The 14,891-nt window shown below is 47.5% G+C and overlaps 1 protein-coding gene across 2 annotated transcripts in view; it reads left to right on the top strand.

Annotated features, from left to right (window-relative positions):
• The window catches only part of SEPTIN5 (septin 5), a 513,411-nt gene that overhangs the window by 436,926 nt on the left and 61,594 nt on the right, over positions 1 to 14,891 (top strand). For both annotated transcript variants that reach the window (XM_069620050.1, XM_069620051.1), the window contains one exon: positions 12,197 to 12,293. In XM_069620050.1, coding sequence (XP_069476151.1) covers positions 12,197 to 12,293 — 97 coding nt within the window. The remainder of the gene's footprint in view (positions 1 to 12,196; positions 12,294 to 14,891) is intronic.

Genomic DNA, 14,891 nt, shown 5'->3' with positions numbered 1-14,891 from the left:
GATTAGATCAGTCTTTCAAGACTGGAAGACTGGATGATTAATCATATATTATCAGGGTGGTGTAGGAAGAGGGTGGCCACTCTAACCCTTGATGGTAAACTCATAAAGGGGCTGAGGGAATACCTTGATCTCATTTCACCCATTGCACCTAACATTGAGTGCTTAAGGTGCTCGCCAGGCATTCTCCCACTTGCAGATCATGGTGGGGGAGAGGAGGTCCTTTTAGGTTGAGCAGAGCAATAATGTGGTTACACTTTCCTTTACCGCTACCACGCCATTTTTGTCTGCTTCCAAGTTAGATGAGTGGCACGAGGCGGAGTTGGGACCTCTGCCATGCTTTCCGCCTCCGTCTTGGCAGAGCGCAGCATTTACGCCTGCGTGAGATTTACATGCAGGCGTGAACCCAGTGGATCCCTTTGTAAGCCGCCCTGCATCAGCACCTGCCCGATTCCAGAGGAATCCATTAGCAAACGCTGCCCGCAAAGCGTAAGTTACGGGCGCGCTTTTACTTTTTTGCAAAATGGAGCGTAAAAGTAAAGAGCCAAGAAGATTTTGCTTTGTTTTACTCTTTACGATTGCACTCCATCTTGCAAACGTTGAACATTGCACGCGAGGGTTTGCGGGGGAGCAATGCATAAATGCACGCCTGGTTGGTCACATGCATGCAGTTAGCAAATGTTTTACAAGGACCTCCTTTATGTCTTCGTGTTCTAAATCTAATCTGATCGATGCGGATATTGCTTGGACTTGAGAGAACGTATTGGTCGTTTTAGGTTAGTGTTTTCTGTGCACTCCAGGGCACGAGCTCGAGCTCGCTGGGCCAAACTCATCCTTAGAGCCTTAGGAAGTGCTGTAGATAAGATTTGGAAGTGGGAGTATTTTACTCCCTATTTTTTAAAGTTGGGAGTAAAATTATTTTTTAGGCAGTAAACCTGTAATTCCAATTCCCAATGGGAGTATTTTATAGGCAAGTAAAAATATGCTTAACTGGAAAACTGACATTTTTTTGTAATAATTATTTCTTTGCACCAAGTTATTCATGCACATTAAAATAAACATGTTTACTTCTTCCCATCATGCGGTTAAAATGTGGCACGACGAGCACTGCGGGTCTAAACATATCCCTGGAGCTGTGAGGGTGAAAGCAGGGGCACAAAGTCCCATGTGTCTGACTCCTACTTTTGTTGGGAGTATTTTTACTTCCTATTATTTTCGTTCAGGAGTATTTGCCTATTTCTAGGGAGTAAAAGTGCCCGATACACCCCTTATCTGTGGAGCTGGCCTCAGGAATTTGCCATGTCGAGTAATCCTTGAGTTTCTGTTGTCTGAGTATAAGGTTCGCTGCAGTATCTGTTATTCTAGATTTCCTGCAGCGATTGCATAAATGGCGCAGGATCTGATTACGAATAACTTATGAAATGCGTTTCCTCTGCTCATGACATTTCTATCTGACAAATGATTCCAACATAGTGTTGTGAAACTTGCACTTCCTTTTTAAATTGTGTTGTAAATTGGCATGTTTTTTACATTTGTTTGAATGTATTTTGATACCCCATGTGTCATGTAAAAGAAAGACAGAACTCCAATTTGGGTTGGTGATGTTGAAATGGCTGTATTCTGTATCCTGAGTGTTGTGAGACACGCCTCCAATAGACAGAGTATCTCTAGAGCACCCCACCCACATTTCAACATTATTTTATATGTTTTCAATCGCATAGTGGTTAATACAAGCATGTACTGTAGAATTCTATGACATCTGTGAGGTAGTGCAAAGTGAAGGCGTAACTGTTCACTTATTTCTCTGTGCTTCATAAAATCTTGGACACTCAAGGTCACGGCTTCGTTAACAGTTAGATAAGCTTGCAGCTGTGGTGGGTGCGGTAAGTTAACATACTATATCACTGTGCTTTTAAGCTAGCAAGGCCAGCCAACAAGGAAAGGATGAGTCTTAATAATGCACTCCCTAAAGATCCTCTTGCAGAATCAGTCTACTATACTAATTATTGCTAACACAGAAGTTTAAACCTAGCTATTTGTTTATTAAAAAAAAAAAAAACAATACATTTTTCAGACTATCCAATTTGTTAAAGGTTATTTCCGGTTTCTTGGTCAACCGGTTTCTGCAACTTGATTATTGCACTGCATTCATCAGGACCTCAGAACACAAGCATTCGGAAAAATGATGGGCAGTAATAATAATAGTAAAAATAATTGATAGGGAGTGTGGTCCATCGTTCCATGTAATTACAATCACTCTAGCTGTTCAGTTTGTATGGGAGGAAGGATGGCTCAGGGGCAACGCATTTCTCTTGGAAGCAAGACAACGCAGCGCAACACAGGTTTGAATCCTGGTCCTGCACTTAGAAACCACTCGTTGGTATTAAGCATGTTATAAATGAACAATTATTATTTTCTATTTTTTGTTTATTTTCAGATCTTCATCTCTAACTTGAGATATCACAGTGTCCGGTATCAACTATGGCTAGCGTTGCCATATTCTGAAAAATTGATTGTTTTAATTTTCAAATCAATTCAGAATTATATATATTCAGTTGATGGTACAATAAAATTGATTAGGTCCTCCTCCGAATGTATACATGGTTGTAACGATGTTTAAGCTCCACATAGATGTGTGGGTCAGATTGGACCTTTCTTTTTAGTTTCTTCATTTATCGCTTTTATCCCCCATCCTCTAGGTATATTTTCTTCGTAAGTAGGAGGAGTGTATTGCTTCATGGCAGAAGGTAGGATCAAAAACATTTGGGGATTAAAAGGAGTCCCCCTACATGTGTGGTGTAAACATACAATGCGAGAAAGGGGGTTTAACTCAGTTCTCGATATTGGCTCTTGTTTTAGTCTCGTTTTTGTCGATCTCTGTGGTTCCATTGGTTTGAGTATTTTATGCAGATGTTCAATTTCTTTAATATTGTCCTTTCAGTTTCAAGGCGCAAGTTGTTCAGACTCATGCTGGGATTGAGTAGATGTTTCTCAGATGTCGACAACATCAAGGCTTAGCGGAATGTGTCCGTAGTCACATTCTTGAAAAGTGTAGCTGTTTTCCTCCTTTCCTCCTTGCGTTACCTGCTCACGGTGTTGTGGGCTGCAATGGGTGCTGGTTGATCACCAGCCTTGAATAGCTGTCATGCGGGAAGGGAGTGGGGTTGATGTTGTCTGAACAAACAAGTTCCGGACAATGACCTACTTTGTCCTGAGATTATTAATCCAGAGTTGGAAGCCGATAGCCACCATCTGCTTTAAGAAGTCAGGCACCGTTTCGTTGTTAGGGTAGTCCAGCAGCAGACGGCGATCCCGTCAGGAGAATTGTATCCATATCGGATCAGAGGTTTATCATAAGGACTATCCATTCATTTATGGATTTTGCACAAAAGCCTTGGGGTCGTCCGGTCACTAGTATATTGAACACTGTGTTGTAGTCGTTCATGCACTATGAGTAACTGACTATGATGTGCACCAGTTAGAATCATTTGGCTGGTCAGCGCAAGTGCCCTTCAGAAGACCATGCCATTTAACTGAGGCTTTAAGTTAAACGTACTTATAATTGGCCTATTTGACACCAACTTGTCAAGGGGTTGATACAGTTTCCCACACCATGCTTTTAATTACTATGGAGTTTGGATCAATGTCTCTGGCCCAGTGTACACAACATTTCCTAAACTGCAAATCGTCCAGCCCTCTCGTAGACGAACACTGCTGGAAAGACATTGGTGTTGCAGACCCTAACCCGGCCGCAGTATAGGAATCGTCCAGCCCTCTCGTAGACGAACGCTGCTGGAAAGACATTGGTGTTGCAGACCCTAACCCGGCTGCAGTATAGGAATCGTCCAGCCCTCTCGTAGACGAACACTGCTGGAAAGACATTGGTGTTGCAGACCCTAACCCGGCCGCAGTATAGGAATCGTCCATCGGGGCAATTATGCTTTAAATTGTGTACTTTCTTCGTATACCAAGTTGTGCATTGGCACGTACTATCGTCACACAGGAGAACAAATCTCTTTATGGTATAAGCCCTGAGGAGGACCGTCACTGGTCGAAACACGTGTCGGCTGACACCTTAAGAATACATATGTTCAATATTTAAATATTTTTGATTACGACTTTATCTGAAGGCAGTTAATTTGATAAAGAAACCTGTACATGGGTTGAGAGTGAGAATCCTACACTTTAATTCTCTTGTAGAAGAACAGTCTTCTATTTCTACCCAATACTCACCAATAATCCCGGCCAGGTGTGCCAGTTACAGTGGCCCTTGACACTCATTTCCCCGGACATTGCTTGGGTGAGAACCTATAAATCACTGTCCAGTAAATTTAAGCTCAAGTCCTATCCAGTTCTGACCATTGTCATTTTCCCCGTCTGCCTTAAAACACCGAAATTCTCCTAAAATCTACTGGGGGTTAACCCTCAAGTGAACAGTGAAATGATCTTTAGTTCTGATTAATGCTGCCATCTGCTTCAAAATGCACTGCTTGCCAGAATGTTTCCTAAAGTGCCCTCACTTGAGAATCCTAAACACCCTAGGGGTAGGCTGGGAGGATAGCTCAGGGCAAGCAAAACAATGCATAGCAACACAGATTCGAATCCCGGTCTTGCGCTTAGAAACCGTCTCAGGTATTTAATGCGTTATCTAAGAACAATTACAATTATATCATTCTCTTTAAAACCTATAGAGTTTTGACTATTTGTTTCCGTGCCGAAGTGCTTAGCAATCCACTACGCGCTCGAAATTGTTCTAAAGATTACTCGGATGGAAAACCCTGATGCCTCGTTGCAGAATCACCTTTTAATCCGGCTTAGCCAATATCCCCGTCACGATGTGACCTAAAATGCAGTACTCCGTTTTAACCAATGCTACTGGCCCAATGTGCCTTAAAATGCAGCGTTTTGACCTCTTTGGCCAACCATGTGCTCTCCGGTAAGAACCAAACCCTGTGAGGAACTACAGCTCGGACTGTGAGGCATTTTCAGTTCACAGACCTATATATTCTATGTCAGACTGACCACGCGGCACATCAGCGATCTTTCCTAAATGGCTGCGTGCAACCACTTTGCATCGGTCCTATAGGTGGCGGGGGCGATTAATGGCGTTTGTGCATCTTTTCAGGCGTCCTGTTTGTGGGGGGACCTTGGCGCATCCTTACAGATGTTCTGTTGGGTGAAAGTTGGAGGGGCTCCGGTGCTGGTATCTCATGAATGGGGAGGCCAGGGTGTCCTTTCCTATTGGAGGGGGGTCATGATGTAAGTGTACAGATGTCCCACGGGTTATAGGTCAGACATTCGAATTGCCCTTAAAATTTGCTTTTTTGAATTTCATTTTGTTTTTCTTTTTTTGTTACTTCTTTTTGTGTCTTTTTTTGAAATGAGTGGTTTCACCCCTCACACTTGCGCCACTACTTCTCTCCCACCCGCCCCCTCTTGCTTTTTTGGCTCTGCTCACACCTTTATGCCTCTTTTGACTCAGACATGTATTGCTTTTGCCACCATTCCCCCCCCCCCCATTGCTGGGCTCGAACTAGATGGCCTATGTAAGCTATTTTTGAATTGGTGGCTGTGAACAGGTGGCCATGTTTCACTTTAAAAGCTGTCCTGTTTGAGGCAGACGAGGGTACACTTTTCTGAATGTGGTATGGGGGAGGGCAATGGTGCAACTTTACAGATGTCCCTAGGAGCCGGCGGGTCTGGTTCACCTTTGTAGATGTTCTGTTGGAGGCGGATCTGAGATCAGTTTTCTGAATGTGGCGTGGGAGAGGGCAGTGGTGCACTTTTACAGATGTTCCCGGAGGAAGTGGGCCTGGTGCACCTTTACAGATGTTCTGTTGGAGATGGGCCTGGGAGCCCTTTTCTGAATGTGGCATGGTAGAGGGCAATGGTGCACCTTTATAGATGTCTCCTGGAGCAGGTGGGCCTGGTGCACCTTTGTAGATGTTCTGTTGGAGGTGGGCCTGTGAGCACTTTTCTGAATGTGGCGTGGGAGAGGGCAGTGGTGCACTTTTACAGATGTCCCCTGGAGCAGGTGGGCCTGGTGCGTCTTTGAAAATGTTCTTTTGGGGGTGGACCTGGGAGCCCTTTTCTGTATTTGGCATGGGAGAGGGCAATGGTGCACCTTTACAGATGTCCCCTGGAGCAAGTGGGCCTGGTTCGCCTTTGGAGCGGTTCTGTTGGAGGTGGACCTAAGAGCCCTTTCCTCAATGTGGCATGGGAGGTGCACCTTTACAGATGTCCCCTGGAGCAGGTGGGCCTGGTTCGCCTTTGGAGCGGTTCTGTTGGAGGTGGACCTAGGAGCCCTTTCCTCAATGTGGCATGAGAGAGGGCAATGATGCACCTTTACAAAGGTACCCTGGAGCACGTGGGCCTGGTGCACCTTTGGTGATGTTGTTTTGGAGGTAGACCTGGGAACCCTTTTCTGAATGTGGCATGGGAGAGGGCAATGGTGCACTTTTACAGATGTCCCCCGGAGCAGGTGGGCCTGGTGCACATTTGCAGATGTTCTGTTGGAGATGGACCTGGGAGCCTTTTTCTGAATGTAGCATGGGAGAGGGCAATGATGCACCTTTACAGATGTTGTCATGCACTGTTGTTAAAGGTGGGTCTTCGACAAGATCAATGTCCACCTCCCCTTCCTCCTCACCTGAATCCTCTGAGAAGACCGCTCGCCGAGTGAGCTTCTTCTTTGATTTCTTCTTTGAGAAGAGAAAGGGTCGTCCTCGGTAAGAAGCCACCCTGATTCCCTGTTAAACAGGGAAGCAGTGGACTCCCTTCCCGCGGGGACCGAATGGAGAGGAAAAAAGCAGCCGCTTAATAAAACCTCTCAGTGGTGGTTGTTGAAGCAAACATCCGGGTGGTTCTATAGTCCAGAACTGGAGGAAGGAGATCCGTAGCGCACTGTGTAGGTGCCAAAGGTAGTAGCAAAGAAGGAAGGTCTTGGGCTTGAGGCTGAAGAGTAGAGGTAGAACTGTAGCCGATGCCCGGGATGAAAACGGGCGTGGATAAGGAGCAGAGTTCAACAAACAGGCCTGGTAGATAGAGCACAGAATGGGAAGGAAAGTAGAGCGAAGCAGAAGAGTGAAGGCGGAGAAAGGCAAGCGGAAGAGGCAAAGGAAATGGCCCGAGTAGCGAGATGCTCGGGTAGCAGGAGAGGGAGTAGAAAACGAGGAAAGGCAGGCAGAGCAAGCGCGAGGAGGAAAAACACGGGAGCAAAGCAACAAAGAGAAAATGACCACGTTACAACGCGCCAAACCAGAGTTGGGCGGGGTTAAATACTGAACCGGTGCCAAGGAGCAAAAAGACTAGACCGGTGGACCAGGAAGTGCGAAAACAACCCGGAACAAACTAATGGCGCCACCAACGCCAAGCGTTCCAAAGCTGCCAGCGGCCACCGGGAGACGGCAGCGTGACAGATGTCCCCTGGAGCAGGTGGGCCTGGTGCACCTTTGAAGATGCTCTGTTGGGGTTGGACCTGGGAGCCCTTTTCTGTATTTGGCATGGGAGAGGGCAATGGTGCACATTTACAGATGTCCCATGGAACAGGTGGGCCTGGTTCACCTGTGGAGAGGTTCTGTTGGAGGTGGACCTCAGAGCCCTTTTCTTTATTTGGCATGGGAGAGGGCAATGGTGCACCTTTACAGATGTCCCCTGAAACAGGTGGGCCTGGTAAACCTTTGCAGATGTTTTGTTGGAGATGTATCTGGCAGCCCTTTTCTGAATGAAGCATGGGAGAGGGCAATGGTGCACCTTTAGAGATGTCCCCTGGAGCAGGTGGGCCTGGTTCACCTTTGCAGAAGTTCTGTTGGGGATGGACCTGGGAGCCCTTTTCTGAATGTGGCATGTGAGAGGGCAATGATGCACCTTTACAGATGTCCCCTGGAGCATGTGGGTCTGGTGCACCTTTGGAGAGGTGGTGTTGGAGGTGGACCCAGGAGCCCTTTCCTCAATGTGGCATGAGATAGGGCAATGGGGCACCTTTACAAACGTACCCTGGAGCAGGTGGGCCTGGTTCACCTTTGCAGAAGTTCTGTTGGGGATGGATCTGGGAACCCTTTTGTTAATGTAGCGTGGGAGAGGGCACTGGTGCACCTTTACAGATGTCCCCTGGAGCAGGTGGGCCTGGTTCGCCTTTGCAGAAGTTCTGTTGGGGATGGACCTGGGAGCCCTTTTCTGAAAGTAGCATGGGCGAGGGCAATGGTGCACCTTTACAGATGTCCCCTGGAGCAGGTGGGCCTGGTGCGCCTTTGAAGATGTACTGTTGGGGGTGGACCTGGGAGCCCTTATCTGTATTTGGTATGGGAGAGGGCAATGGTGCACCTTTACAGATGTCCCCTGGAGCAGGTGGGCCTGGTTCACCTTTGGAGAGATTCTGTTGGAGGTGGACCTCAGAGCCCTTTTCTTTATTTGGCATGGGAGAGGGCAATGGTGCACCTTTACAGAAGTCCCCTGAAACAGGTGGGCCTGGTGCACCTTTGCAGATGTTTTGTTGGAGATGGACGTGGGAGCCCTTTTCTGAATGCAGCATGGGAGAGGGCAATGGTGCACTTTTACAGATGTCCCCTGGAGCAGGTGGGCCTGGTTCACCTTTGACGATGTTCTCTTGGAGGTGGACCTGGCAGCCCTTTTCTGTATTTGGTATGGGAGAGGGCAATGGTGCACCTTTACAGATGTCCCCTGGAGCAGGTGGGCCTGGTGCACCTTTGGAGACGTTCTGTTGGAGGTGGACCTCAGAGCCCTTTTCTGAATGTAGCGTGGGAGAGGGCAATGGTGCACCTATACAGATGTCCCCTGGTGCAGGTGGCCTGGTTCACCTTTGCAGAAGTTCTGTTGGGGATGGACCTGGGAGCCCTTTTCTGAAAGTAGCATGGGAGAGGGCAATGGAGCACCTTCACAAATGTCCCTGGAGGAGGTGGGCCTGGTTCACCTTTGCAGAAGTTCTGTTGGGTTTTACCTGGGAGCCCTTTTCTGAATGTGGCATGGGAGCGGGCAATGATGCACCTTTACAGATGTCCCCTGGAGCAGGTGGGCCTGGCACCCCTTTGAAGATGTTCTGTTGGGGGTGGACCTGGGAGCCCTTTTCTGTATTTGGTATGGGAGAGGGGAATGGTGCACCTTTGCAGATGTCCCCTGGAGCAGGTGGGACTTGTTCACCTTTGGATTGATTCTGTTGGAGGTGGACCTCAGAGCCCTTTTCTTTATTTGGCATGGGAGAGGGCAATGGTGCATCTTTACAGATGTCCGCTGAAACAGGTGGGCCTGGTGCACCTTTGCAGATGTTCTGTTGGAGGTGGACCTGGGAGCCCTTTTCTGAATGTAGCATGGGAGAGGGCAATGGTGCACCTTTACAGATGTCCCCTGGAGCAGGTGGGCCTGGTTCACCTTTGCAGAAGTTCTGTTGGGATGGACCTGGGAGCCCTTTTCTGAATGTGGCATGGGAGAGGGCAATGATGCACCTTTACAGATGTCCCCTGGAGCAGGTGGGTCTGGTGTACCTTTTGTAGATGTTGTGTTGGAGGTGGACATAGGAGCCCTTTCCTCAATGCGGCATGAGAGAGGGCAATGGTCACCTTTACAAACGTACCCTGGAGCAAGTCGGCCTGGTTCACCTTTGCAGAAGTTCTGTTGGGGACAGACCTGGAAGCCCTTTTCTGAAAGTTGTATGGGAGAGGGCAATTGTGCACCTTTACAGATGTCCCTGGAGCAGGTGGGCCTGGTTCACCTTGGCAGAAGTTCTGTTGGGGTTGGACCTGGGAGCCCTTTTCTGAATGTGGCATGGGAGAGGGCAATGATGCACCTTTACAGATATCCCCTGGAGCAGGTGGGCCTGGTTCACGTTTGCAGAAGTTCTGTTGGGGATGGACCTGGGAGCCCTTTTCTGAAAGTAGCATGGGAGAGGGCAATGGTGCACCTTTACAGATGTCCCTTGAGCAGGTGGGCCTGGTTCACCTTTTCAGAAGTTCTGTTGGGGTTGAACCTTGGAGCCCTTTTCTGAATGTGGCATGGGAGAGGGCAATGATGCACCTTTACAGATGTACCCTGGAGCAGGTGGGCCTGGTTCACCTTTGGGGAGATTCTGTTGGTGGTGGACCTGGGAGCCCTTTCCTCAATGTGGCATGAGAGAGGGCAATGGTGCACCTTTACAAATGTAGCCCGGAGCAGGTGGTCCTGGTGCACCTTTGGAGACATTCTGTTGGAGGTAGACCTGGGAGTCCATGGGAGAGGGCAATGGTGCACCTTTACAGATGTCCCCTGGAGCAGGTGGGCCTGGTGCACCTTTGCAGATGTTCTGTTGGAGATGGGCCTGGGAGCCCTTTTCTGAATGTAGTGTGGGAGAGGGCAATGGTGCACCTCTACAGATGTCCCCTGGAGCAGGTGGGCTTGGTTCACCTTTGCAGAAGTTCTTTTGGGGATGGACCTGGGAGCCCTTTTCTGAATGTGGCATGGGAGAGGGCAATGGTGCGCCTTTACAGATGTCCCCTGGAGCAGGAGGGCCTGGTGCACCTTTCGAGATGTTCTTTTGGAGGTGGATCGGGGAGCCCTTTTCTGAATGTGGCATGGGAGAGGGCAATGGCGCACCTTTACAGATGTCCCCTGGAGTAGGAGCGCCTTGTGCACCTTTGGAGATGTTCTGTTGGAGGTGGACCGGGGAGCCCTTTTCTGAATGTGCTATGGGAGAGGGCAATGGTGCACCTTTACAGATGTCCCCTGGAGCAGGAGGGCCTGTTCTCCTTTGGAAATGTTCTTTTGGAGGTGGACCTGGGAGCCCTCTTCTGAATGTGGCATGGGAGAGGGCAATGGTGCTCCTTTACAGATGTCCCCTGGAGCAGGTGGGCCTTGTGCAGCTTTGTAAATGTTCTGTTGGAGGTAGACTGGTTGCCTTTTCCATGATTTGCCATTGGGGGATAATGATGTGCCTTTCAAGATATACTTTTGAGGGTTGTTGTGCTGGCCCCGTAGAAGGGAGACTTGGTGTCTTTTTACACATGTGCCCTCAGTTTGGGAGGCCACGGTGTAGGTTTTCTCAGATCCTATTTCTGGAAGAGCTGGGAGACCTTTTTGATAATTGGGCTATGGGAGGGCGGCTTGGTGTCCCCCTACTGATGGATGCCTGGGTGCATTAAAACACCTATTCCGCCATTGATGGGGACTGTGCTGCATCTGTACACAGGTGCTGTTAGGCGGCCTTGATGCCTCGTTACAGATGTTTTATTGTGGGGGTGCTGGGGCCACCGTCAAAAAGGCTCCTCTGTGGGTTTTCTAATGGGGTAAAGCCAGGGTGCATCTTCACAGAGGCCCCATGGAGTAAAGAGGCACAGGTGAATTAAAGGAGACCCACTGAAATAGGGAGCATTGGGGGGGCAGGGCACCTTTAGAGAGGCAGCAGAGAAAGATGGAGGCCTTGGTCCCTCCTCACAGGTGTCCATGGGGCTTGGAATTCTTGATGGCAACACTGGATGAATCATTACAGGGCACTCATGTTAGGCTGAAGGCTGTTTGTGCACTTTCATTGGGGTTATATTGGGGCAAGAACTGGGTGCACCATCACAGAGGGGATGTTGTGGAAGGAGGACCTAATGCCCTTTTGCAGATGACCAGTGGACGGGGAAGATGTGGGTCTTGGTGCCACTTTACAGTGTTCCATGTCTTAAAATCGCGGCAAAAATGGCTGTGAATACAGAATATCGCAGCAAAAAAACTGTGTATTTTTGCACCACAATCATGTAAAGGATGCAGGAGACACCCCCGCAACCCCAGCTCCCCTTAAATGGTATAATGGGGTACACCTTTACCGGGTCAAACCACAGCATTTTTGCCGCGATTTGTATTACCAGCGACATTTTTTTCCGCAATTTTATTACCAGATACCCTTTACAGGGGTGCAGTGGGTGTGGTTAGGAGTGATTTTGGTGTTCCACCACTCCTGCCTTCCAGGTAGCCAGGTTGTGCCTCTTTACACCTTTATAAATGTGCAATGGATGTGAGTGGTGCAGCTTGCTGCACCTTTACCAAGTTGTTGGATTAAAAGCTTTGGTTCTCTTTGGTTTGCACCTACCGGGAAAGAGGCCTGGGTGCACCCTCGCCATAGGCCCATCAAGAGGTGGCATTCACTTCACTGGGACACCCAGGGGTCTGGTGGGAGCTGACACAGTCCACAGGTGGGTACTCACTGCTTCTCTTTCTGCTCTGACCACAGGACCACGAGAAGCAGTATGTCGGCTTCGCCACGCTGCCCAACCAGGTGCACCGGAAGTCTGTGAAGAAGGGATTCGATTTCACTCTCATGGTCGCTGGTAAGGTGCCTCTTATTCAAAGTATTTAGTAAGGGAAATTGATGTCAGAAGCAGTGTTCTGTTAGCCATTAGGATGTCTCTATAGTGCGGATATTCAAATTGCCCACATAACCAGTGACTGCTGATCTCAAACGTTCTCTTTCAGGGATTGGCTGCAATGGTGCTGTACAAGGAGGCCTCATTGTAGGGCCCCTCTTATTTAGAGCGCACAGTAGTGTGCCACAGAAATGCAAGTGGTCAAAGTGAGCGGGAAAGGTCGGGAGCGGTGTTCCACTACTGCAGCCATTTGCACCACTCTGGAACTGCTCTTTGTGAAGTTAAAGCACACTTCTCCATTTTAGGACTGGATATCAGTTACAGCTAAACTGAAATCTGTTTTGATTCAACTGGCTATCAAACCAGCATGACTGCACCCCTTGAGAAATGTGTTTCTCCCTTCCTTCCTACTCTGTCTCCCGCCGGAGTCACAGTTCCACTACTTTTTTGGTACACTTCTACCACTGGGAGGGTCTTTTCCCTAGACCCAGATACACGCAGGCAGATCTCTCCATCAGGCTGTCTGGTGTCTTCCTGGAGGTCAATTTCCAAATGAATCCCTTTTTCCAGAATCAATCTTTACATTCCTTTTTGTTGAGTAAAAGATTTCTGAGTTTGGAGGCGGACTGACCAACCCGGGAACTGGAACATTTCCAAACCCGCCAGTGCTTTGTAAAGGCCGCCTTTTCCCAGCCTGCGTAGCGCAAACTGCTTTCCAGGGGCTCAAGCAATAGAGATGCCTTTTTGCAAAACTCATGCTGTGTATTTCTCCTTGAATGCATTTGTGAATTAGGTAAGTATAGATAGGGTTTTTTCTATGTAGACCTCTACGCATTCATCCATACGTTAATCGTATTGTTCAGTTTTTGTAATAACTTGCTACTTCATCCTGTTTAGTGAAAAAAGGGATACTAGGTTTTAATTCAAGTATTGAAACGTGTTAACAAAACAGTGCGAAAAGCAAAATTCTTTGTTTCACTGTGCATGTGCCAGCATAATCTTAACTAACCGACCAACAGGTGGATGTGGGTCTCTATGTAGCCATAAAGCCGTTGACCACCAAAGAGCATGGATAAGTCAGAAAGTGAATAAAGGACTGGTGCAAAGTGTTACACTTGTGGAACCCGCTGTTTTTTTATTTAAAAGGCCTGTACAAGAAAGCCATCCTCTCCGGAAACAAAGAGCCGGATGGCACTGGCCAAAGCCCAGAAGCTACAATTACAAAAAGAAAACGGTTTTATTTTCGGGGAGCGCGACCCCTACGATTCCCTAATGACGTCCCTGTTTCCCCCCGTGGTTGCGTGTATCCCTTGCTGCCAAAATTGCCCCCTGCCTCCTCCCCTGCTGATAGCCCCCTGCTCCCGGGCATTTATCCTTTGGGATCTGCTTCCCTCGCTGTGAACTTCGCCTTGTGACTTGTAAAGCGCTTCGTGGCTTCTCGACACTAGGTTGGCGCTCAATAAATACCCAAATAATACAATTATTTTAATATTATTTAATGATTGTATATTGTAATTTTTTATTCAAATTATGTATTAAAAAAAGTGTAAAGTTGAATTATTTCAACTAAAACAATAAAAAAATAACAATAATTTTACCAAATGGATTTAAATCTTAAAGCAACGTGTACATATCCTAACATGAACTAGTTGACATTTACATGATAAACACATATGTATATACATTGTAAAATACAACTTCAGTATTTATTTCCATAATATTAAGGGAAAAGAAAAATACATTTTTATCAATTTAAATTCATATAATTCAGATGACATTTCTGATTGAAAGTCTGATGGCGGCGATTATTAATATTGAATCAGGGCAGTCATGACTGGGATTAGTGAGTCTAAATTGCTGACGTCATCTGTGCTGCTGAAATCATCAGTGCCGTTGACGTCATACGCGGTGTGTTCAACGTGAATGACATCATTTGTGTATAGATTGCTGATCCCAAATCGAGCGGGAAACTCATGAATTCAGGAGCCTTTATTTTCAATTCTTCAAGTTAAGCGCCTAGATGCCTCTGGTTTTTGTGTGCTATACAAATGTCAAAATAAATAAGTCAAAATAAATGAATTTCACGGTGCACTTGAATCTTGCGCTCTTCGTTCCAGAAGTCAAAGGGAGAATTGCATTGATACGAACACTTATGAAATTGCTAGAAGATTCTATGGAATGTTGTATGTTCATATACTCGTCAGCATGTTTAAGCATTTATTCGTCTATTGCGGTAGTTGTGATTGCTTTCTTTTGTATGCACCAAAGGTCATGTATTAATCAAATAAAACAAGAGTGTGTTTTGGGGAGCAGGGGGTGAACAGTTGGTGGAGCCACTTAGGACTAGTTGGTATGGAGGCCGTGCGCAGATTAATTCTGAAGTCGCCGTCTGCTCTGCTGGGAGCCAATGGGGTGCCCAGAGGGACATTGTGAGATGGTTTCTGGGTGACTTCCAGGGGGTTCCACTCTGACAGATCTCTGTGGAGTGATTTTGCATTTTTCACAGCTCCATGGCATGTAGAAGAGGGATTCCTGCCTGGAAGGAGAGTCCAGGCTGCCTGC

This window comes from Ambystoma mexicanum, chromosome 10 (assembly GCF_040938575.1).
Source record: "Ambystoma mexicanum isolate Mex_15411 chromosome 10, UKY_AmexF1_1, whole genome shotgun sequence".
Taxonomy (NCBI): domain Eukaryota; kingdom Metazoa; phylum Chordata; class Amphibia; order Caudata; family Ambystomatidae; genus Ambystoma; species Ambystoma mexicanum.
Note: the sequence above shows the minus strand (reverse complement) of the source record. Positions and strands in the feature narration are given on the sequence as shown.